The following is a 23,442-nucleotide window of genomic DNA, read 5'->3' as shown; positions in this document are numbered from 1 at the left end:
TATATAATAAATCTCGTTTTTTGCATAAGAGACGACCAGGATTACGGCGTCTTGGATTGATGTTCAATTTTTTGCAGCTTTCGTTAGAGTCGATGGAATAATTATTTTTCACACCGCAACCAGCGCACCATTTTCCACTCACTCACTCGCCTGCGAAAAATAACAAAAATCAATTAGAAAAGTTTTAACAAAATTAAGAAATGTTTCCGGAAACATTCGGCCTGACACAATACATAAAGGTTGACAATACAGAATTTTGCAGTACATAATTTTATCAAGTATAGGACTGAATATCGTACCATCAAAATGTTGTACCCAACCCACTTTGTTTTAATTCGTAAGCAATATACTTTTGATTCGTGGTTGCAATAAGATTGACCAAATCATATGGATAAAATTTGCTTTTTTTCTCAGTTTGAGCATATTCTGTGTTACATTCCATATGAATGAAGGAATTTATAATCAAGTACTTCCATAAATATTGGCATCTGATTTCAGGGCATTAATAACTGTTTAATGAAGGGGGATTTTATTGATAATCGTTTTAGCCGTTTCAATAAATAAAGAAATCCCCATTTAAAGAAAGCATTGATACGTATTAATATTCTCCACCTTTATTTAGTATGCTAGGCAAGTTTAATTGAACAATAAGATATAAATACATGCATGCATATATACTTATACACATATAATTGGCGCTTACACTCTTTGTTAAGTATTTGGCCGAGCTCCTCCTCCTATTTTTGGTGTGCAGCTTGATATTTTCCAGAAATGGAGAGGTCTACAATTCTACGCCACCTCCTTTCATGAAGAGACTTTTCATGGCAGAAATGCATCGAAGGTTTGCCATTATCTGCCGCGGAGCGAACGCTATCATTTGATGTTTCGTGAACGGGGTTTCGAACCTGTGCACTTCCGAATGGTAGTAAAGCACCAACCATCAGGCCATAGCAGCCGCAAACATGATTAATTATAAAAAAAAAGAAATTAATAGATCCGTATTTGTTCTCGTTGAACGTAAGGCGGCGTTGAACGTTTTGCGAATAATACTTCTCTTAGGGTTTTTGTTTGCCAAAACTTAGTCTTGTCTGATAATTGTGTAGTTATTTGTTTGATTTTTCTATTTAAGGTGGCAATCTCTTATACTCATCTCCCAAATTTTTATTGCCATTATTAATTTTTTTTTTCTTTATTTGCCTTACATGAATTGCTGAGTACATTATGGTTCATAGCTATGCTGTAAATTACTGTTTTACTTACTTTTAAGCATAAATTCTTTTGCTCACCAAACCTAAAGTTAGTCATCGTATGATCTTTGTCAAATAAAGAGTTTCGCCTAAAATATATGAAGTGATTTTTATTTGCTACATTTATATTAAAACAAGTATTTTACATTTGTAGACACTTAAATAGTATGGTTTTCTCATTTTTATTTGGGCATACTATTCATATTAGTCACTCATTGTATATTTACTGGCAGCATCCCTTCGATCCATAATTTCTCCTTTGTTTTATTTGGCATTTGCAAAATCTTTAGTTCCATAACCGAAAACTAAAGTTTAAGGTGAATTTACAAGAGTCGTTTTTTGGCAGGCGATAGTCGCTTGACAAAAGTTGAAAGAGTTCAGAGAAAATTCCAGTTTTGCAATTACCAGTTAAAACATGGCAAAAAGAAGAAGGGCTAATACTGGCATCAATATGTATTCATATGTAATTGCCCAAGAAATCGAATTGACATTCTACTCGCGGTTGCGCACAATACTGTTTTAAAATGTGTTTTTTACCTACACTATGTCGTTTACACTAACATAACATAGTGCCTAGAACAAATTGTCTGTCTATTTGCCCCCCCCCAGCCAATTTGTGCACATCTGTTTACACGAGCGTTTTTTGCTGAACCTAAGTAAATAAACAAATATGAGATCACCTGACATCAACCCCAGTGTTATGGTCTGTATGTGAAGATAAAATAAAAGCTTTTATTTGTTTCTGTTGAAAAGTGAACTTTCCATAATCCAAATATCCCACTCTGCTTTTAAAGAATTCAATGTTCTATCATAAACTTTAATCATAGATTTTTCGTCTACCTAACTTTAAATAATGTTTGCAAGTTTTAATAAATAAATAACATTTCATTATATGTTACAAAATGTGTTAACTTGGTTCTTAATATTCTTTTTTTAAAGTAGTGCCGTAGCAGTTTTTGCAAACTCTGAGGTGTTGTTTAGTCAGTCGTCTGCCAATCTGTACAACGGTCATATGATTTGTTACTTGCACTTGGCGAATATTGTTGTCAAACAGTTATGTAAGAGTATGTAGTGGTATGTTATGATTTGCTTGTGATGATAAGGTGTGTAATAAAACTTATTGCACTGATTCAGCTAAGCGCTCGCCAGCGAATTGAGCCCATTTCCTGAATGTAGGCTTCCGATTGCTAGCTAGAGGGTGGAAGCGAATATTATAACAAATATAGAAATCAAATCTACAACACAAAAATGTAGCGTAAATACGCCCACCTCCCATAGGTGACTAGAAGGAGGAAATGGTCCATGTATGCGACATTGCGTTATAGGTGTGGCACAGGCGTGCAAGTATAATAACCTTGTGATTTCAGAGGAAGACGGAGGTGGTTATAACTAAATCCGCATTTAGTAGTTGAAGACAAAAAATTATATTACTTTTTTGAAAACGTTGTAAAAATGATTTGTTTTAATTCTTCACAAGAAGTTTACAATGAAATTATTTGGTACCGATAGGTAGTTAAGAAAGAAAAATTATGGTATAGTTCAAAAAGATACCTGATCAGTCGTACATCGAAGCTTTGGAGGGATGTCTTCGAATGACCGCTGGACCGCATTTTTCTCCCTTTTACGTATGTATGTACTGATTAAATTTTTGAGATCTGCACAATTTAAAGCTCTCCATATGTTCTTGTAAGCCACTGAACTTAAATTCCCAAAGAAATTATCTATTGGACGGTTTGTCAGGCCAGAAGACATAGTTACCATTAGAGTGGTACGTTTTAAGGTTCTTGGTCCACTACAAGGTCACTTGGCTTGAAATTCAAGGCCTCGAGATTCACTTCTCAGATATTGCCAAGCAGAGCATAACTTTCAAATTTGTGCTTGAACTTCAATTTCACTTTCTCCGGTATCTTTTTTGAAGTTTTTTTTTTTGTCATCACCCGTTACTAAGCAAACGCTACAAAAGAAACGCTATGATACAAAATGTTTCCGCTTGGTCCTCTGCTTGCTTTCCTGCGTCGACTTCAAGTGGTTTGCACTTATCCTTCATAATTCAATTCAACCACACCTGCCACACTTTTAAATATTGATTAGGCCTTCTGCCCTTAGCATTTTTTTGTAAATGCAAGGACATGCCGCTGCACTCAGAAGAATGCAATCAATCAGTGTTTGATTCTTAAGCGCTGGGCGTTCGTTCGTCGCCTACTTAAGTGCAATTTTGTGTGAATATTGATTTTGCTTACTCACATTCCGAGAATTAAATTAAATTAAATCGTTAACAATATCGGCTGAATGACAAAGGATTGCATTGAAAATGGAGGACCTCACTTGTTTTTTTGTTTAGCCGTTAGAACCAAAACTGAGAGAATATTATCCCGAAGGTTTTTGACATGTGGAATCCGAATCTAACTTCAGACTAGACTCTCTATTGCAAATTGTCGAAATACTTGAATTTAAAAGGCCAAGAGATAATTCTTTTTAAACAAATGCGTCACGCTGTTTGGGGTTCATTTTGAAATTCAAAAGCGAATGATTGACTGAGCTGAAACGGTCGGCTGCTGCCCCGTCCTAAGCAAAGACGAAGCTATACTGTCTCGGGACACCGACTGCCTGCCAGCGTTTTGTTTACAGGTAGGATCAAAAGTTTGGTGATAGGTCCTTTGAGTATGGCGAATATTTCTCATTCTTATTATAGCGTTTGACTCAGAATGGATATCTTATATTCTGTCCAAAGGCCATAGTCTCGGTGGTAAATGTTCATCTCGAATAAGAACGAGGTAGCGATGTTGTATTGTTGGCTTGGAATTTTTGCAAGCTAATAAGCCGTTTCGGTGACATATCATGGCTACCTAGGACACCCCTTTTTTCTGTGGGGTATCTCAAAAGTAAACTCTATGAAACAAACCCAGTGACCATATCAACACTAAAAGAAAATGTCGTTCGCGATAATTTATGGCATCACTTCTCCGGCTAGAGGTACCAAGTAAGGAGGACAGATTCCAATAGTGTATCGGACGTAGCGGTCAAAATTTAGAAAAAAATAAAATAAAATCCGTATCTACTATTTATTGAAATAAACTTTTGTAATTAGTAATTAATTTAGCTTTTAGCTTCTTCCGCGTTAACATTAAGCGAATACCCCTCTGAGACTCCTTCTGAAACAATGACCGGAGTTAACGCCACGACATCGTTGCGATCATCAGTAGCCGCGGCGCATGGGTACGAATTGAGGCAGGCATCAATTTGTTTTAGTACTATGTAAAAGTCCTCAAAAGTTAAAGTTGCCGACCCTACTATGTATCTTAGGTGCACCTTCATGTTTTTGACCGCACCCTACCTCTGCCGTCCAAAATTTAGGTGCGGCAGTTTATGTTGTTGTTGTTCTTGTCGCAGCATAAACTTTCCCCATACATGTACAGGGAATGCTGCTGAAGTGACAGTCCTCGGCCGGATACGTTGAGATCCTCGTATGTAGGCTCAACCATGGCGGGCAAGTCTACCAGAACGCATAAAAGACCAAATGAATCGGCTCTATTCACCTTGGTGCGCAGTGAGTGTGGCAAGTTCCGAAACGACCTTGAAAAAGACAACCGCAGCATATGTTTGTGTCGATGCATACATGAATGCATAATATTCACATGAAGTGACACTGTTAGATGTTTGTATCCAGGGTGGAACTCTGAGGGTGCGCAGGCTCCCTTATTCAGTGCGAAGCATATGTCATGCGTTTTGGATTTTGTTGAGTAGTTACTCATTCCAGCAGATGTCAAGAGTCCAAAATTACTGAAATTGTATTTTTTCTCTGACTAATACTGATCAACGCGCGACGTTTGAGGGAAATCGACGTTTGGTGGATCGTCGACTATCGGCATGTGCTATCCAAACGATACCTAATGCCTTCGACTCGTCTTCCATGTTTAACTCATAAGAGGGGAAACCGCGTTCATTCGAGTAGGTCTCATAAAGCATCTAGGAGGATTGGAGTTCATTTTACGTAGATTGAAACCCCCTGCAATAGTTGTTGTAACCCCCTTCTTGATCGATTGGCTTCAGCAATGGTAACATTGCCGCATAAAACGCCATCCACATAAAACTCATTCTTCTTCCCTTGCAAGTTTTTTTAAGATCAATTAGCTAGAAACGGTGAAAAATTAATTCAATAAGTGACTGTTAATAAACGAAAATAAGAAAGTTCTCGGTCGTCACATCATCAAACTCATTCTTCTTCCCTTGCAAGTTTTTTTAAGATCAAGTAGCTAGAAACGGTGAAAAATTAATTCAATAAGTGACTGTTAATAAACGTCGTCACATCACCAGACGAATTTTTGCAAGTCCACGCCTTCCCAGTGGACTATTATTTCTCTACACATTTTTCGCCAGTTGAAAACAACAGAGGCGATACCCTTCTGTAAGTTTTACCAGTGTGCTGACAATCGTTCAACGATATTTCAGACTTACCTTATCTTAAACACGACACGTGGCTTAGTCGTTGAGCTTGATTTCTTTAACACGTTGATGTGGGTTACATAGATCGAAATGGATCAATATATCCTCCCGTATAATGGTAATTTTCAAAAAATAAAAATAATCACGTTTCTTTCTTATAAATGAAGAAAAATTACTCACATTTAGTAGAAATCATAAAAAATAAATATGGTGCAAGTAATTTCGGTGCCACACCCATTTTTGAGTAAATGTATGTAAATATTATTGAGATCGGGTACAAGCCACGTCCAGAGCCGTGCGGAAACTTTCACCGTTATGGGCAAGCACACAAACTATCGATACCATTGATGGTTTCACACTATCGTTAATATCGATCGTCTTGCTCTGACGATCCATGGTTTTTGATATTACTGAAGTATTTTTTTATTATTTTCTAGTTTTGCGTGTAAGCGGCAATCTTTATCGTTGCGAATACCAACTCTGGTATGAAATAAGTTTATTTTAAGTAACTCAACAACACCTTCAAGACCCAAATGTTTCACAGCTATAGCGATAATGTTATAAAATTGCATTTGAAATATTTAGAAATGTACAAGTTTCTGATTAAATTTATTAAAAGTGAGGATGTATCAATCGAATTCTTTTTTTTCTAACATTGTATGCATTTCAAATAAAAACAGATGCTAATATGAGTATTTCCATTGAAATGACGTTTCTGACGTATCCTTCTCTACCTTCTCAATCATCGGAATCTTTCGACATTTGTGGATATAATAGTTTGGGAAAAAAGAAATCCATTATTTTCTCAATAGATGGCTGTAGTGATCGATATCTCTTAAAGTATCTATCAAACAATTTAAAGTTTATGCTCGTTGTCAAGGTGACTCTTCACACTAAAAAAATTGTTTTTGTTTGTTCCATTCAGTTGTGCGTTACAGGGGGTTTACAATGGAAGTCAACAAAGAGAAAATTCGGTACATTTCACAGTTTTTCTTTGATAAAGGCGAAAATGCAAGCCAGGCCGCTGAAGTTGTGAATGGTATTTATGGTACCTATACTGTAACAGCTAATTACGTGGAATTTTGATTTCGTGTATTTCGTTGAAGATTTTTTGATGTTAAGGAAAATGTCAATAAAGTCGAAAATTCCGATAAAATTATAGAAATAATCGAAGTTGATCGGCATGTTACTAGTAATGAAATCGTTTTAAGCCATTAGCGAAAAAATTTTATGCAAAAATAATGGATTCCTTTTTTTCCCAAACTAATCCAACATTCCGCGTATACTTTGTCTAGTACCCTTGAGGTTTTTACGTGCATCGAATTGTACCAGTGCTACCAAAGTGCTGTGGTTGGAACCACCGTACTCACTTTTGAAGTAAGTAGGTTTTCTTCTTCGGATTCCGTAAAATAAGGCTCAAGATTTTGATCGAGTTTCAAATCCAAGTCGTCATACCTGCTTCCATCGTCGATGACCGAGGACCATACGATCAGCGATTTATGATATACTATATCTATACACACACTATAGCTACGTGACGCACACTACAGCGGATGAGAGTTTCCGTGGAAAATTCCCAGATCATCCCGACAAGACGAACAGCTATGAATTAGGGTAATACAGATTACTCTCTCTTAGGCGGGTACCGAAGGAACTGTATGTGAATTGAATTTGTCCGCTTATGAAAAAAGTTAACCGCTCAAAAGAAAAATATTAAAAAAGTCTCTTAAGGATTTGTGGTAATGAACTGAAACAAGTGTCCCCTTATGGGAGGTGTCCGTTAAGAGAGGGATGTATGATGTATATAGTGAAACATAGATGCTGGCAAAATTACCTAAACTTTTTCAAAGCAAGCCTGTCATACACCTTGTATAATTACATTATTACATTATGCTCTAACCTACACTTTGATTGTCGTACACAATGAAATATTTGCCATGCGAAACGTCTCCTACTTTCAAAATTTTTAAATTTATTATGCTTACATATCATGTTTTTAAAGTTTTATGGAAATTTCCTTCTCATTTCTAAGCACGAATGTATTTGTTAACTTAAGAGTAACTAATTCGGGCAGGTTCTGTAATTCACTTCCGAGGGAATCTCATTATAATTTTCTGGCAATTGCCCAAATGTATGTCAAAAAGTGATTTAAGTTCAAAGTATGAAGTGTTTTATGAAAAGTGCTTGAACGTATAAATTAATTATTTAAGCCTACAAAGTAAGTGATTTTGAATTGACTTAATTATCTTTTAATTTGATAAGAAATCGATTTGCCCAAATATTCTGCAAATATACGAACATATGCACATACATCCACACAATATACTATGGTTATCTTATCGGCATTTGGGAAGTACAACTTGCACTATTAGTTTGTATAGAATTAAGAAATTGGCTAACATAAATAAATTACTTTAAAATATCGAATATAATAGAAGTCGTCACACCGAGCTCGTTCCTTCATTACTTTGCAGTTTTATGTTATTTTGTTTTTGTAAATCCAAAGGAAAGCGACTAAGGGCCTTGATATTTCAAGGCTATTTTCTTCCAGTGGATAAACAAAGCAAATTTGCAAGTGATTCAGATGGTGTGAAAGAACATTACTAAACTACCAGAAAAAAGTCTAAAAGGTCGTTCACAGCAAAACAGATTTGCCTTGCTGCTAACAAATCGCCAAATTAACAAAATTTCTATGAGTCCTCTAAAGTTCTGAAAATTACTTTCCCAATAAAAATTGTTCTTGGCTAATAATAAGAAAATTATTTGAAAACCATTCGCATTTTCATATATAGCCTTCAAAAATGAATGAGAAAGTATGTTGCTCCTCGATTCGAGAACTAAGCTATTCTCCCGTAAAATGAACGTACAATAGGGTATCTTTTCGCTGTGAATTTGAAATTGAGCCCATTCCCAAAGAAAACTTGGATGAAAATGAAAAGAGTGAAGGTTTGGATATTTTTACGAAATTCAGCAAGAGCACTTACCTTGGTATAAGGTCGATAACCACGGTATCACAATGGCCATGAGCCTTAGTATGTCCCATAGCGGACAGCCACTACAACCTGGCAACCGTGGCAAACTTCGCTTGTTAACAATAGATTGGCGAGATAAGGAAAATCGCTTTACAATTGGCGCTTACACCCTTTCTGGGTGTTTGGCCGAGCTGCTCCTCCTATTTGTAACGTGCGTCTTGATGTTGATCGCGATCGCTATTAGAAAAAAAGTTGACTTCATTTGGTGTTTCACGGAGATTCGAACTTACGTTCTCCGAATACCGAATGGTAGTCACGCACGAACCCATTCGGCTAAGGGGGTCGCTTTGTAGTGATAGCGGAATGTATTGACCAGGTCTATATCAAGACTAATTAGAGATGAACTCCACATGAAAGCCTTCCGTCGCTCAACTGGTCATCTTTTGACAACGCGCTTTAAGAAAATTGGATTCGACAGCTTCTTCGGTGGTAAGCGGTCACCGGCCATGAAAATATGCTTTTCCCAGAGGAGAAAATTTTCACTTTTGAAGAAGTTTTCACTGTCGACAAAATGTATACAAAAACTTCTAAAGACACAAACAACGTTGTTCCAAGGGTCCGCGTAGCCACCATAGAGCCTCCGCAATGCTGTGGTAGGGAGTGTCTTAAAACGGCGTTACATCTCTTCATTTCTGCGCAAAAGCGGTTAAGACCAAGGCAAAGGTGTGCCAGAAGGATGTCTCAGTAGTCGTGGTGAGGTAGTTGAGCAGTAGTCTCTTCAACGGAGAGCCCATAAAGCAAAAACCCCCCTGCAGTGGCTAAAAAACAATATTCCTGCGTTCATGGGTTCACGGTTTAGCAATATAGCATGTTTAGTTTATATGGGAGCGGCATAAATAAGACGAGTGTTACGTTTTCGACGATTTTCTGCTATCTGGAATTAAGTGCTCAAAAATACTTTAAATGTTGAGAGTGGAATACGGTGAGAGTACTCTGAGTCAAAAAAATGTTTACAAGTGGTACACGCTTTTCACAAAAGGTCGAGAAGATGTGAATGACGACGCTCGCTCTGGACGTCACAGCAGATTAACAACCGATGAAAATATTGAGAAAGTGAAGAAAATTGTTACGGAGGATCGACGAATCACAATTAGAGTAGTTGCTGAGGTTGTTGGCATATCGGTTGGATCATGCCATGCAATCTTTTCGGAAATTTTGGGTATGAAACATGTGGCAGCGAAGTTCATTCCAAAATTGCTGAATTTTGACCACAAACAATGTCCCATCAGCATCGCTCAGGAATTGTTCAATGACGTCAACCAGATTTCCTTAAAAGGATCATAACTGTTGACGAATCATGGGTATATGGGTATGATATCGAAACCAAAGCCCAATCGTTCCAATGGAAGCGTTCAGGAGAGCCAAGAGGCGATAGCAGAAAATCGCCGAACACGCAAAACGCGTCGATTTTCGTAATACTGATGTACGATGATGAAATCCAATGAATACTGAAAAAAATTATGTATTTAGTTTGACAGTAGTAACGCGTGATCTGTCAAAAAACCCCTATTGAAAAAGTACCTCCAATCTGATCACCCTTTATAATACAATTTTTATATTAGTGTGAATTATTATAAATATAGAACTGGCACGTATCGTTCCACCTTCAAGTATTTTATTAAATCAACAATTCTTTTTTTGTTTTTGAATAATATAACATATAATTTATGGATGTTATACTTACATATGTATATGCACTTTAAGAGCTGGTACTAGGGCGGCCGCCTTAGTCGAGTGGCATTAGGTGTAACTGCGCTTCGTTTGGTTCCAGGTTCAATGCCCTTGGGTTCATGCCGATGTGCGCTGTTTTATAGCGTTAGCGTAATAAAATTTTTGTATACGACCAATAAAGCCTAGCGACCAAAACTTTCCATTTATCGCAACAAATAGCGTTCTGTAAAATCGACTTCTCTATATACCGTTAATTAACTTTAAAATTGATGGGACTAATCAAGCAATACACATACGGATTCTGCTCTCGTTCAATAGTTTCAGGTGGTTTTCTTCTAGGTGCTAAATTTAATGAATTGGATATACCAGAGTTGATGATTGATTTAATGAAATGAAAGCAAAAATTGCAGAAATCATACTCCATATTGTAACTATTCAGATATACTATACATAATGCATGCATTTCTTTCATTAACTCGGTACATCAGCTGTTTTCCCATTTTCATACTTTCTCTACTTTCTTGTTGTTACTGCCAGATGGGTTGTTCGTGTCACAGCCGACTTACCGCTTGAATCAAATTTCAAACTTGTTGTTGACTGTGCTGAGTTTTATATTAGCTGTTAACAATCTCTTACATTTAGTATGCCATCGAACGTCAATCAGAGAGCGCGATTAAATTGAAGTGGGTTGGACGGGGCATATCGTAAGCATATCATACGCTAAGCACCGAAGAAAGGGCGACTTTTATCTGAACTGTTATGATTTCTTAAGTTGCTAACATTAATTATCAGCAAAAAGTAATAACTCGGCAACAAATCTGTCAAAAGCAAAATTTTTCAATCGATATGAAAAAAGTGTATTGGTCTTAGTTATCATTGTGCCTGAATAACAATTAAAATTAGTGAATTATATCGAGTGGATGGTTTTAATGATGATAAAAAGGTGCAATAAATATGTAAATTTCCTAAGATGACTTTAACACTTTGGTCATGATTACGCCCGGATTATTATGTTTACGTCCTTGTCATATGTTAGACTTAACTATCTCAGCTTCTGCTCCAATGTGAGTTATGTGTATTTATATTGTGCTAAAACTGAAGGAACCTACGGCAAATGATTATTTGTAAAGCAGAATGCTCTCGGAGTTACGTATCTTACCTGGACCAACCGAATGGTAGTTACTCACAATCCACTCAGTAACATCTATGAATTTTTTCCTACTTGATTCACTTCCATGCGGCTTAATATCGCTTATCAATTTAGCACCAAGCACACATTTCGCTACGATTGCACTAACTACGTGAAGTGTCGGCTCGTGAAACAATAAAGTGAGCATTGCAAACAACTAATCTCTTATCGTATATCACAATTTGTTTTTCAAACTACATACTTACATATGTATATTATGTCCATGCTTTGCTTCGCCCTTTGTCTACTTCTTAGGACAATGTGGTAATAATCAACCTAGCAAGGGGGAGCATAACGCAACTAATCCGGATGCACGTTGTTTTGTAGTTAAAAATGAATTACTAAAAATTGAACTAAACAAATTAATAAAATGCATTTGTGCATTATAAGCAGTACAACTCAATGAACAAACAACTGCGATATGTTATTCGTTATTCGTTATTCGTCATCCGACATCAACAATAATATCAACCATGAAAATACGCCTGTGCTCAAATTGAATTTTACTTTTGCTGATATTTCTTAATGTTGTCGTACTGTTGTAAAGTTTGTGTTTCTTGAACATCTGTTTATTTCGTTTTTGCGAAGGTATTTTTAAATACAGGTGTCGTGGTAGCACGTTATTCGTATTTCAAAAACCGAGATCTTGTTTCCATTGTTTTTTTATTTAATCTTTGAAGCCCAATATACACATATTTTTATGCCTGTACGTGTATTTATGTATGTGAAAATATGATATTTACTCACCTTTCAATTTCAATTTCAATTAAAATTAAATAAACTGCTTCACTGCATTCATAAGTCAGAACGGGTATTTTCAGTTGGCTAATTTTGCATTTATTTATTCGTATGCGTCATGCAACAATTTACAACACTATATGGAAGAATATAGATTTTTTACTTTTCCATTTTTAATATTTTACATGAAACGTATGTAAAGGCAAAGCAAAGATTAAGCTTTTCAAACAGCCTGCAAGGTTTTTGCGAAGTCTGGCTATGTCTAAGTCACCTTGTTGTTGTTGTTGTTGAAGTGGTTGAGTATTTCCATTGAAATAATAGTAATTAGCAACTAGCGCCGTTTTGCTACCACTGTTCCCGTGTATTGTCTTGTTGCGTTTTCTCTATTTGAGTCAAATCCATTTCGGGAGTTCCGAGTATAGCAGCAAACTGCTGTAAGAAAGACTTAAGTCAACTTAATTTTATTTTGTAATTATAAATGCAGAAAATAATGGGATACCCAAGGTCAAACCCAAACCCAAGAATTTTGAATAGGAAGGTCAACATAGTGCAGTTCTTAGTTCTCCCCTATTACAAAAAACAGAAAAAAGTGGAAATGTCAAATTATCAGTAGCGTTGTAAAATAAAATTTTGTATTTGATTTAGTCAGTTCGCTTAATTTCCAGAAAACCTAAAGCTACAACTGTGACACCAAGGAAACTCTTAAAAATTTTAAGCACAAATCTACCTTTATGAAACGTTAACGACCAGGGTTTTTCCGTTTGGAAATTTCAAATCAATTGCAAAGAGAGACGTGGGTCCAATAGCTGTAAATGGAAGATAATACTTCAGAAATATCTACGTAAATGGGCATATGTAATTGAGCTCTGAAGAAAGGAAATTTTGCAAAAAAGCAAAATCAAGTTTTATTAGATCTCTTATTTGTACAGAAATTGCAAAACGAATCAAAGAACGAGCAAAAAATTATTTCTCATCTGAAAAACATGAAAAACATTTGTGGAAGCACAAGTGGAGTAATGCGACCTTGCAAGTTGACACAGTTTAAATTATATGGAATATCGTATCTGTTGCAAATCACCTTAAGGCGCGTGCTGATGGCAGACTAATACCATATATGATAACAAAAACCCCTATCCGGATTTTTCCGGATATCATAACCGGATAAGACAATCATATTTATAGTGCATACTTATCAGATGGGTAAAAAGAATTAATTTCATTTTCATTTCTTTATTATTAAGTATGTCATTACACAACCTTACAGACTAGAAGTACAGAAGAGCTTAATTGTAATTTCTTACTTTCTTACTGATTACAACTGATTTGTCATAAATAGAAAAATCTAATATGATACACAATTAGACTTGAAAAGAATAATAGAACCATTACATCTTATTAGGGACGTTAAGGCTTTTTTTACTCTTCCTATAGAAGTGAGTAGAAGTGGGAAAGTGAAGTGTGGGCAGAAGTGTGCAGTGATTCAAGTCATTAAAGATTGCAGGTTCACCTATTTGAAAGAGACTTCAAATCTATGGGACTTGAAAAGAATAATAGAACCATTACAGCTTATTAGGGACGTTAAGGCTTTTTTACTCTTCCTATAGAAGTGAGTAGAAGTGGGAAAGTGAAGTGTGGGCAGAAGTGTGCAGTGATTCAAGTCATTAAAGATTGCAGGTCCGCCTATTTAAAAGAGACTTCAAATCTATGAGCACGCATTGGACACTGTAAGGCGAGAAGGGGTTAATTAAACTCCTTCATTTAACCCCCGAACGAAGTTACCTTGAACTCTCTCAATTCTATCAGCGTGGGGGTTATAGAATGGGTTCCAAATTATTAAAGCACACTCCCATTTTGAACGAACTAGAGAGATATAAACCACTTTCAGGTGTAGGGATTCTTGAAATGTGGGGTTTTAGAAATCATACAGCTTACATGTAAGTAGTAAAGTAAAACCTAAATCTAATAAAACTCCTTAATCCAAAAAATCCCGAAGTGTTCGAAATTTAAGACCGAATAATTTGAAGGGGTAAGGCTAAGTTGGCGGCCGCCGTAGCCGAATGGGTTGGTGCGTAACTACCATTCGGAATTCAGAGAGAATCTCGGTGAAACATAAAAATTAAGAAAAAGCGGTCGCCCGTCGGCAGGCAATGGCAAGCCTCCGAGTGTATTTCTGCCATAAAAAAAGCTCCTCATTGGAACAACATCAAGGCGCACGCCACAAATAGGAGGAGGAGCTCGGCCAAACACCAAAAAAAAGTGTACGCGCCAATTATATATATATGTATATAAGGCTGAGTTACAGCACTTGGAATAGACTGTGGAGCATACCCAACTAAATACACGTTGTTGTAGATCTATTATTTACTTTATTGCAAATTATATTTTTTCTTTGATCACCTTTAAAAAAGTTTTGAAAAATAGTTAATTTGTATATTGACCTATAATTTCTGACGTGGTTTTTGTAACCAGAATTCATTCAGATTTAAATAACCCCCCACAGATTAAGGAAAACACCAGGTGTCAGAGAAATATTAATGACGTAAATTAAGGACAACAAGCGAATAACTGCATTCCTTAAGAAAGAAATGAGAGCCCACCAAAGTTATTTTTCAGTGATGACTGTAGGAAAGAGATATCTAATTGTGTCACTGAGTTAAGTTCGTTCAACTGAAAAACCTGATATTTTTGGAGTCGCTAATTACCGCCATTTTGAATTTTGAAAATAACTGATATCAGATTTGCAATTAGCGTCTCCAAAAATCGACTAAATAGTAATTTTTTGAGCTTAGTTACGAGCATAATAATTTGTAATTTGATCGTAAAGACTGAACCTTAAAGGGCTAACCCTATATTTTTGATATTTGCATTGCATGCACATATATGTATGTGGTTATTACTGTGTAAGATTCCCACTTAGGTTGACAGAATTTCCCCAAAAACATGTTCTCAAAATGATGACGTCACAGGTACTTGGCGCAAAAGGTACATCGAAAACCAGTACCATATAAAAAAACCAATCAAAAGGAATTTCTTAGATCTTGCGAACTAGATGAATAATTCCTGTTGTGTGCCCCTAAGAGTGGGTAGCAAACGGACAATATTAGATACGTCTATTATTGATTCTTCTGTTGCGGCGAATATACTGTTTCAGAAGCCATAAAAAGAAGTCATATAAAGCAGCCGATCCTGATGGGAGTACATCTGCGCAGCTGATTAACAGGTGGTATATGGTATACAAAACGACAAACAGCGCTTCAAAGTTTGCTAAGTTCATTGATATTCTATTCTTGTAGCCTTCCGTGATATTGAAAGCGCCATCGAAAGTGAGCACGTCCTAAGGGGTAGCTTTCTCTCCGCTCCGGTGGAATAACCAATCATCGAATAAGTGTTGTTTTTTTTTTAATATTTATGCATTGCATTACAAAATTGCTTCTGTGTAATGCGCCAAAAAGAGAGTAATTTAAAAATTCTTAATTTGCGCTTTATTTTCGAGAACTACAATTATTTTTCGCTTATCTGCTTTAATATATTTTCGTAATTTTATGCACATTTCGTGTAACTCAGCCAGAGAAAAAAGCAATAACTAAACGCGGAATATTGTGAAAAGCAATCAATTGGGTAATTTGCAAGGTTTTGTAACAGTCATATTGCCATGAAGGCATACATTTTCAAATGTTTAAAACTGTCAAGACTCGAAAATATTTCTAGCCTTTATAAAATTTAAGACATTTTGACAATATCACCAGTTATGAATCACCCACATATGCATAGTAGAATGCGGATAAAGCGTCTTATTAGCGAGGTTAAAGCTGTAATGAAGTTTCAAGAAGTGAAAAGAAAAGTAAGGGATGTTCAAGACACTCAAAGTGAGAGTTTAGCAAAATGTTTCTTTGAAGTGTATTAAAACGTGGAATCGGATATTAAATATGTTGCTTTCACAAAATATTCAATTGCCAAAGGACAATCCAGAGCTGGAGGGATTAAGAACGTGCGCTCCAATTCGAATAGTTACTCCTGAAAAATTTGGAACTACCCTTGCGAATGAGAATATCAATTCAGTTTGTGATATGAGAGATTCATTACATTTGAGGTGATTCCGCATTTCGATCTGGATGGAAAGAACAACAAAAAAAGTCTTTAGTTTTCCGAAATTTTTGCAGTATTGCACTTCTGCCTTATGGTCCCAAAAAGCCAATTTTTATAAAAGAAATGTCTTTTTTTATTTTTTCCTCTAAGTTTGGAATATTTCTTACAACGTCGTACTATACTTACACGTATAAAAACATAAACCGTAAATAGAACCAACAACTCAATTATAAAATACATAAATCTATACACCTTCCTCTTCTGCTTCGTTTAATACATCTGGAAGGTATTGCAAAACCCTGTTTAACCTATACGTCTTAAAAAAAAATTAAAAAAAAAATGTTACTTAATTTTAAAGTAGAAGAGAAAGCTCCTAAGCTAAAGATGAATTTGAATCAATATTCCAGATCTTTGTTTCGCCATTCTCGAGATATCTGTACATTTTTTTTCGAAACAATCAACGCAGTTTGCTTAATTTTAAATTTTACCTTGTTGGTAGAAGGTCAACAGGATGTGCCTTATATCTTAGTTAGAGATGTGCCTTATATCTACACATTTTAAAGAAGTACATATCCGAATATTAATTGTTTAACTAAATGAATACTAAAGGTTAGCAAAGGAATCCCTCCAGTTACCAAACAAAGGGTTGTAAAAACTCAAGTGTAAGTTAAAGTTATTTTTTATGTTAATTTCAATATAAAAGAAAAAGTAAACGTCGAATGTATCGTCTATTGTCACTACCTTCATTCCTCTTGGTCTAGGGCGCCGAAGTCAAAGCATGATAAGCATTCTCAACAACGTGAGTGCGGATTTGCTCCCAAGTCTCAAAGAATGTTCCTACTATTGGAGATTCTGATAATGTTTTATTTTTGTTGTTTATTACTAATTATTTTAAAGTTGATGAGGCATTTTCCTTAAAATTATTGTATGCGTAAAATTGTCGTATGCGACAAATTTTGTGATATACAATACAACAAAATTATACTCAGTATCTTGGAAACTAAAGGAGGTATCAAAAAATAATTAACGACATTTGAATATCTTTATTAGTTTGGTAAGACCATATTATTAGCACAATTCGGTGCAATTTTGTCACACGACATTGATTTATCCAGACGACGATATGTATGTATAGTATACATATTTATTACTTATTAAGTAGTAAAAACGTTCAATATAAAATTTTTGTTAAACTCACCTTACGAATATGGTGTACGTTACCTTAACTTTTAAATATACCTTATGCTTAATATTTGCTAATATTGAACAATATATAAATTAATTTAAGGGAGAAAAAACTACTATAGAAAACCCATATGTGCATACAGTTCTTAGCTAATTATGGAGGAATTATGTGTACTTCATACATACTATATGTACATACATATATCCCAGAAAAAGTCACTATTTTAAAAGACATTATTTGACAGGCATACATTCTGTATGTTCCAAATGAGTATCTGGACTATGACTATTACCGCCACTGTCCTCTAAATGGTGGGAGGTTGATAATTGTGGTGTAGATCAAGCAATTGTACACTCGAAGGGCATGAGAAAGAAGAATAATCAGGTATTCAATTACTGCCCAAAACCGGATTTTTTCATTTAAACAAGAATAAACTAAATAATGCCAAGGTTCGTCAAATTAATTCCATGCACTAAGTAAGGCATTCGGCTAAGGTTTTTTAATAAAAAATTGCCATTGTTTATTTTCGAAATCCGTTTTAGATTCAATGCAAATTTTTATTAATTTTTTTTTTTTTCATTTCAGTTTATCATTGCTTAGCTCAAATCAATTCAGCTAGGGCTGTGATGAAGTCTTCAGTGAAATAGTAAGTGGTCGGCAAACAGTCTGAGTTTGAAACTGATGCAGCTGCAACCTCACTAATTACTGCGAGTAACTGACTATTAGGGAAAAGAGCAATAAAAACATATCTATTTGAAATTGCAATACCACCGAGCATACATACCCGTCCGCACTTTGGCAAGAACACATACAAACACTATTATGTATATAGAAACAGTATAAAAAGAGGAATTCTTGATTAAAATAGTGTTTGTTGAATATAACCACAACAGTATCAACAGCATAGCTAAGAAGAGGGTCTAAACAAGGCCGAAATGACTACTATCGAAACAGATTTGCGGCCGACTAGGTTCACCGGAAGTGAATATTCAGTTGGACCGGGCACGGATACAATAAAAGTTGAAGGTATTTTATAACGGCTGTTTTAATTTTATTATTACTATATGGATTATTTTTATTAATTTTTGTTGTGTAATTGGCGCATACATCCTTTGTTAGGTGTAAGACGGAGCTTCTCCTCCAATCTGTTGTGGGCATCATGTTACAAGTATTGCTCCACAAAAGGAGGGGCCTACAAAAATGCACTTGATTATTTCCCTTTGCTTGTTGAGGCTTTTGCTTCCTTTTTCTTACCATTAAAAGCATGAAAGAAATTCCGACTCAATATAATAGACAGAAAAATAGTTTGAAAAGATATATATTTATATACTACAGATTGTAGCCATTTCAATAATGTGGTTATGTACAACAGTACTGCGAGAGTCAAACAAGAAGCCAAAACACGTGAGTTTAATTAAAAATAAATAAATTGTGTAATTGGGAGGCAAACTTTTGAGTAGTGCGACAATTTTTTCTAAGGCCAAATGTGAAATTTGTACAAAAAGTCATCCAAGTGATCAAAAAATCGAATCTAGGAATCACAGGATTATATTAAAAATTTCTCGAAATCTCAGTATAAAAAATTACCGCTAAAATAATAAATTTTTGTACAAAATTTTAGTAAATTGGCTTTTGTATATGTACGAGGTGTGTTAAAAAAATAAGGTGACGGTTTCAAATTTCGCGGGCTACGTACATTCGACTTTCGATTATAATTTTTTTTATGTGGTACACTCGTCTCGAATATATGTTCACGGTTTTAGCATGTTTAGTTGTTTGCGAGATGAATCAAAGAAGTTGCTTCAAATTTTGTGTATAAAATGGAATTAAGTGCTCAAAAAGACTTTAAATGTTGACAGTGGCATACGGTGAGAGTACTCGGAGTAAAAAAAATGGTTACAAGTGGTACAAGCATTTCTCAGAAGGTCGAGAAGAAGTGAATGATGACGCTTGCTCTGGACGCCCCACCACATTAACAACCGATGAAAATATTAAGAAAGTGAAGAAAATTGTTATGGAGGATCGTCGAATCACAATTAGAGAAGTTGTTGAGGATGTCGGCACATCGGTTGGCTCAAGCCATGCCATCTTTTGCCATGCAATTTTGGGCAAAATTGCTGAATTTTGCATCGCTCAGGAATTGTTGAATGGCTTCAACGATGATCCAAATTTCCTTAAAAGGGTCATAACTGGTAATGAATCATGGGTATGTGGTTACGACATCGAAGCCAAAGCCCAATCGTCCCAAGGGAAGAGTTCAGGAGAGCCAAGAGTCGATAGCAGAAAATCGCCGAACACGCAAAACACTTGTCTTATTTATGTCTCTTACAAGCAAACTAATCATGTTATATTGTTAAAACCGTGAACATATCTTCGAGATGAGTGTATCAACATAAAAAATAATAATAAATGAAAGTCCAATGGACGTAGCCCGCGAAATTTAAAACCTTTTTGAACACACCTCGTATTTTGAGTTTAAGAATTTTATGCAATCCAACATCAAAAAATCGAAATAATTTTATGAATATTACACTTTTTTTGCAGAGATCAAAGTTTACAAACGTCGTTGGGTCGTGTTGTTCCTATTTGTGTTTTATTCGGGCTCAAATGCGGCACAATGGATCCAATACAGTATTATCAACAATATTATTGTGAAGTAAGTTTTATGTTTATAGAAAGTTTGTTTTTAAGTATATATAAGGGCTGAATCGGAATTTATTATCTACTTTGTTACATATAAATGATATTTGAATGATAAATGATGTTTTCCAAATGTACTTCGCTTATAGATGCCAATTATTTTCATGAAGTTTTCAATGTTACAGTTATATAATGTTACAGAAAATAGTGCAAGGGAAATCTCGTCTGCTATAAATTGATTGCTCGGTGGACTGTGTGGCATATCACACCTTCTCACCTTCTTTTTGATACCATTTATTGTCAATATCCACCAACAACCGCGATTGGTTGGCGGTAAGCGCCTATAAAACAGTAACAGAAGAGGAATGTAAAAAGAAACCCATCCCTAAAAGACGCTACAATTTGTTTAACCCTTTCGACCCCAACTTTTTTCCTGTGGAACGAAAATTTTTTTTTTAATTTTAATCCTTTTGTATTTGTTTAAGAAGCAGTTGCCCAAAATTTTGAGTCGTCACGCCCCACAGTTTTAGCGCTACCGAAAGTTGCTTGTGAGTAGAGTTGGGTATTTCCCGAGAAAATCCCAATCTCGAGAATCGGGATTTCCCGAAATAACGAAAATTTCAATTCTCGAGATGCGGGATTTCCCGAAAATAATTTTTGAGATTTCTCGAGAATTCTCGAAAATTCGGGAAAAATTCCAAAAAATTAAAAAAAAAAATCTAAAACTTACACTGGAGCAATGAATTTCATAAAACATTATTTTTATTTATTTTTATTAAAGTATAAATTACATAAAAAAATATTTGAAAATATTACTATTTCAATTATTGCAAACAAAAAAGTGAAACAAAAATAATTGCAAAAAAATTCAAAACAAAAATAATTCAATATTATACTTATTAAAATAGGGGAAAAAAGTGATTGTAAACATTATTTCCCAAAATGGTGTTTTAAAAAACACAGACTGTCAATGGCTTCGTCTGACAATCGCGTACGCTTTTTGGACACAAAATTACCCGCTGTAGAAAAATTCCTCTCATTTTGAGTCGATGTTGGCTTAACAGTGTTAAAAGCCCCGATCAGTCTTTCAACATTTTGTGTTTTCTCTCCAGTTTTCTCATATAGTTTTAGCTCGTTTCTAAGCGACGAAAACATCTGGTTCGCCGCATGTTGCGCAATCTCTGCTTTCGGTTTTGAGCATTGCTGAACGTATTTTTCAAGCTGTTTCGCCATATCTTCTTCATCGACGTTGTTGGTTGCAAATACGTCATCATCGTCAGAACTAGACACTGCTTGGTCTTCTTGAATGCTCGTAGAAAATAGACGAACCAAGTAGTTTTCGGCTTCTTTTATCAATTCTGTTTTAGAACACGTGTGGAAAAATTCAGATTTGTCACTAGAGCTGTTAACTGGATCGTGTAAATATTTAAAGGCCGATAACAAACGGCTAGATCTACGAGCTGTTAAGTTTTTTTTTAGGCTGGATAAGAATTCATTGCCCAATTCGGTGTGCTGATTCTCCAATTTTGTGAACAAAAATTTGAGAATAGAATCCGCAGCAAGTAAGTTCACATTTTGGCGGCTAAGTGCTTCTACAGCAACACGTATAGGTTTAAGAGCATTTATGATATCCTCGCAATACTTTACTTCTGCATCACTAGTGGCCATAAAATTTAAATTAAGAGTGTCGAGCGCCTTACGAACATGCTTGCTGATGCAAATGTATCTGGCCAGCATAGTTTCCAGGCTATTCCAACGTGTTTTGCAATCCAACAGCAAGAAAAGCTCTTTCTTCTCGACCTCTTTAACATAATTCTGCAAGATGGCATTCCGTACAGGCGAGTTCTTGAATTTCAAAACTATCTTGCGAACCTTTTTTACGATTTCAAATGCAGACTTTATAGTGACCATCTTGTCAGCAACAAATACGATATTGTCGTCCTCGTCATCGGAAGCGTTTTCCGCATTAATGTCGGAAAATGAAGTACTGGCTGCATTGTTTTCATTTTCATCGGAGCCTCTATCATCCGAATCGTCTCCATCGCTCACGTCACTATCGTATATCCTGTTTGCGACTTTTCGTTTCTGGTATATTACCTTCATGACCGCCAAATGTATGCCGTGATTGTAGCAAATCTGTTGATGCTCTGGTGATAGTCTCCCAAATTTGATCATGACACTGGCACCATCACTTGTAATAGCCACGATGTCGGACTGTAGTTTTATATTGAAGTCTGAAAGCTTTGCATTTACGAGCTCATATACTTTTTCAGCGGGACATGATTCCTGAATGCGAACCAGGCCAAGGTTGTCAGATTGTCCATCGTCATAATATATATGGATGTTCATGTAACGTCGGTTTCGCACGTTTGGCCACTCGTCGATGCTCAAGCTGAACTTACGCTGTGCAGATTTAAAATTTTCAATTTTGATCTTCAAATCGCTTTTTATTTTCGTGCAGTACTTCATAACCAAACCCAGAACAGCTTTGGACACTTTGGAAGATGAAATCCTAAGCGGCTGATACTATTACGAATGAACTCACTTTTTGTTATCGCGTTTATTGGAATTCCATCTTTTGCAGCCAATTTTGTAACAATTTGTTCAAGCGATTCAGGCGAGGAAGAAGTATTGAAAAAGTTGTGAAGAGTTCGGGTCTTCTTGGCTGGTGGCTGTTCTTTTGGAGCCTCATGTTCTCTTCGCTTCATGTTGTGTATCCTCTCCATGTGACGGTGAAGTCCAGATGTTGACGATGACTTGCATTTAATGATTTTATTGCATTTCAAACATGTTGCTTCGTCGTCAAATCACTTGAAAAGCTGCCACACTTGGTCGTATTCGTATTCTGAACTCATGATTTTTAATGCTAAAAATTCAAAATTTGTTTTAAATTTTGTTTTTTAAAGGAAGTAACTAACCGGTACTCACAGTCAACGATACGTCGATTCAAAACTTAAAAATAAGTAATATTTGGACCACAAAATATTTTATTATACGGTGTATAATTTATACTTAATCAGGTACCACAAAATGAAATGCACCCGCTCACTACAAAAAATAAATTTACAAACGTCGTCTGTGCAGTTGAAATTGCTTGACTATTTTCAAAGCATTCCTAATTGCTTAACTGCTGCTACATATAAGAAACACATAAAACTAAACTTCATTAGCTTGATGTTACAGTGCTTTCCCTCGACATAGCATAGCAAC

At 35.6% G+C, this 23,442-nt stretch overlaps 1 protein-coding gene across 10 annotated transcripts in view; it reads left to right on the top strand.

The window, feature by feature from the left end:
- LOC128866473 (feline leukemia virus subgroup C receptor-related protein 2) overlaps window positions 1–23,442 on the top strand; it is a 48,001-nt gene that overhangs the window by 1,984 nt on the left and 22,575 nt on the right. For 3 of the 10 annotated variants that reach the window (XM_054107244.1, XM_054107243.1, XM_054107242.1), the window contains exons 2-3: window positions 18,178–18,618; window positions 20,137–20,248. In XM_054107244.1, the coding sequence (XP_053963219.1) occupies window positions 18,528–18,618; window positions 20,137–20,248 (203 nt within the window). In that variant the 5' untranslated portion in view covers window positions 18,178–18,527. Of the gene's footprint in view, window positions 1–11,021; window positions 11,723–18,177; window positions 18,619–18,763; window positions 18,997–20,136; window positions 20,249–23,442 lie in introns of those variants that run through there. The other 7 variants (XM_054107246.1, XM_054107237.1, XM_054107240.1 and 4 more) reach the window with 6 other exon arrangements.

The sequence above is a fragment of the Anastrepha ludens genome, chromosome 6 (genome assembly GCF_028408465.1).
Source record: "Anastrepha ludens isolate Willacy chromosome 6, idAnaLude1.1, whole genome shotgun sequence".
NCBI classification, from domain to species: domain Eukaryota; kingdom Metazoa; phylum Arthropoda; class Insecta; order Diptera; family Tephritidae; genus Anastrepha; species Anastrepha ludens.
Note: the sequence above shows the minus strand (reverse complement) of the source record. Positions and strands in the feature narration are given on the sequence as shown.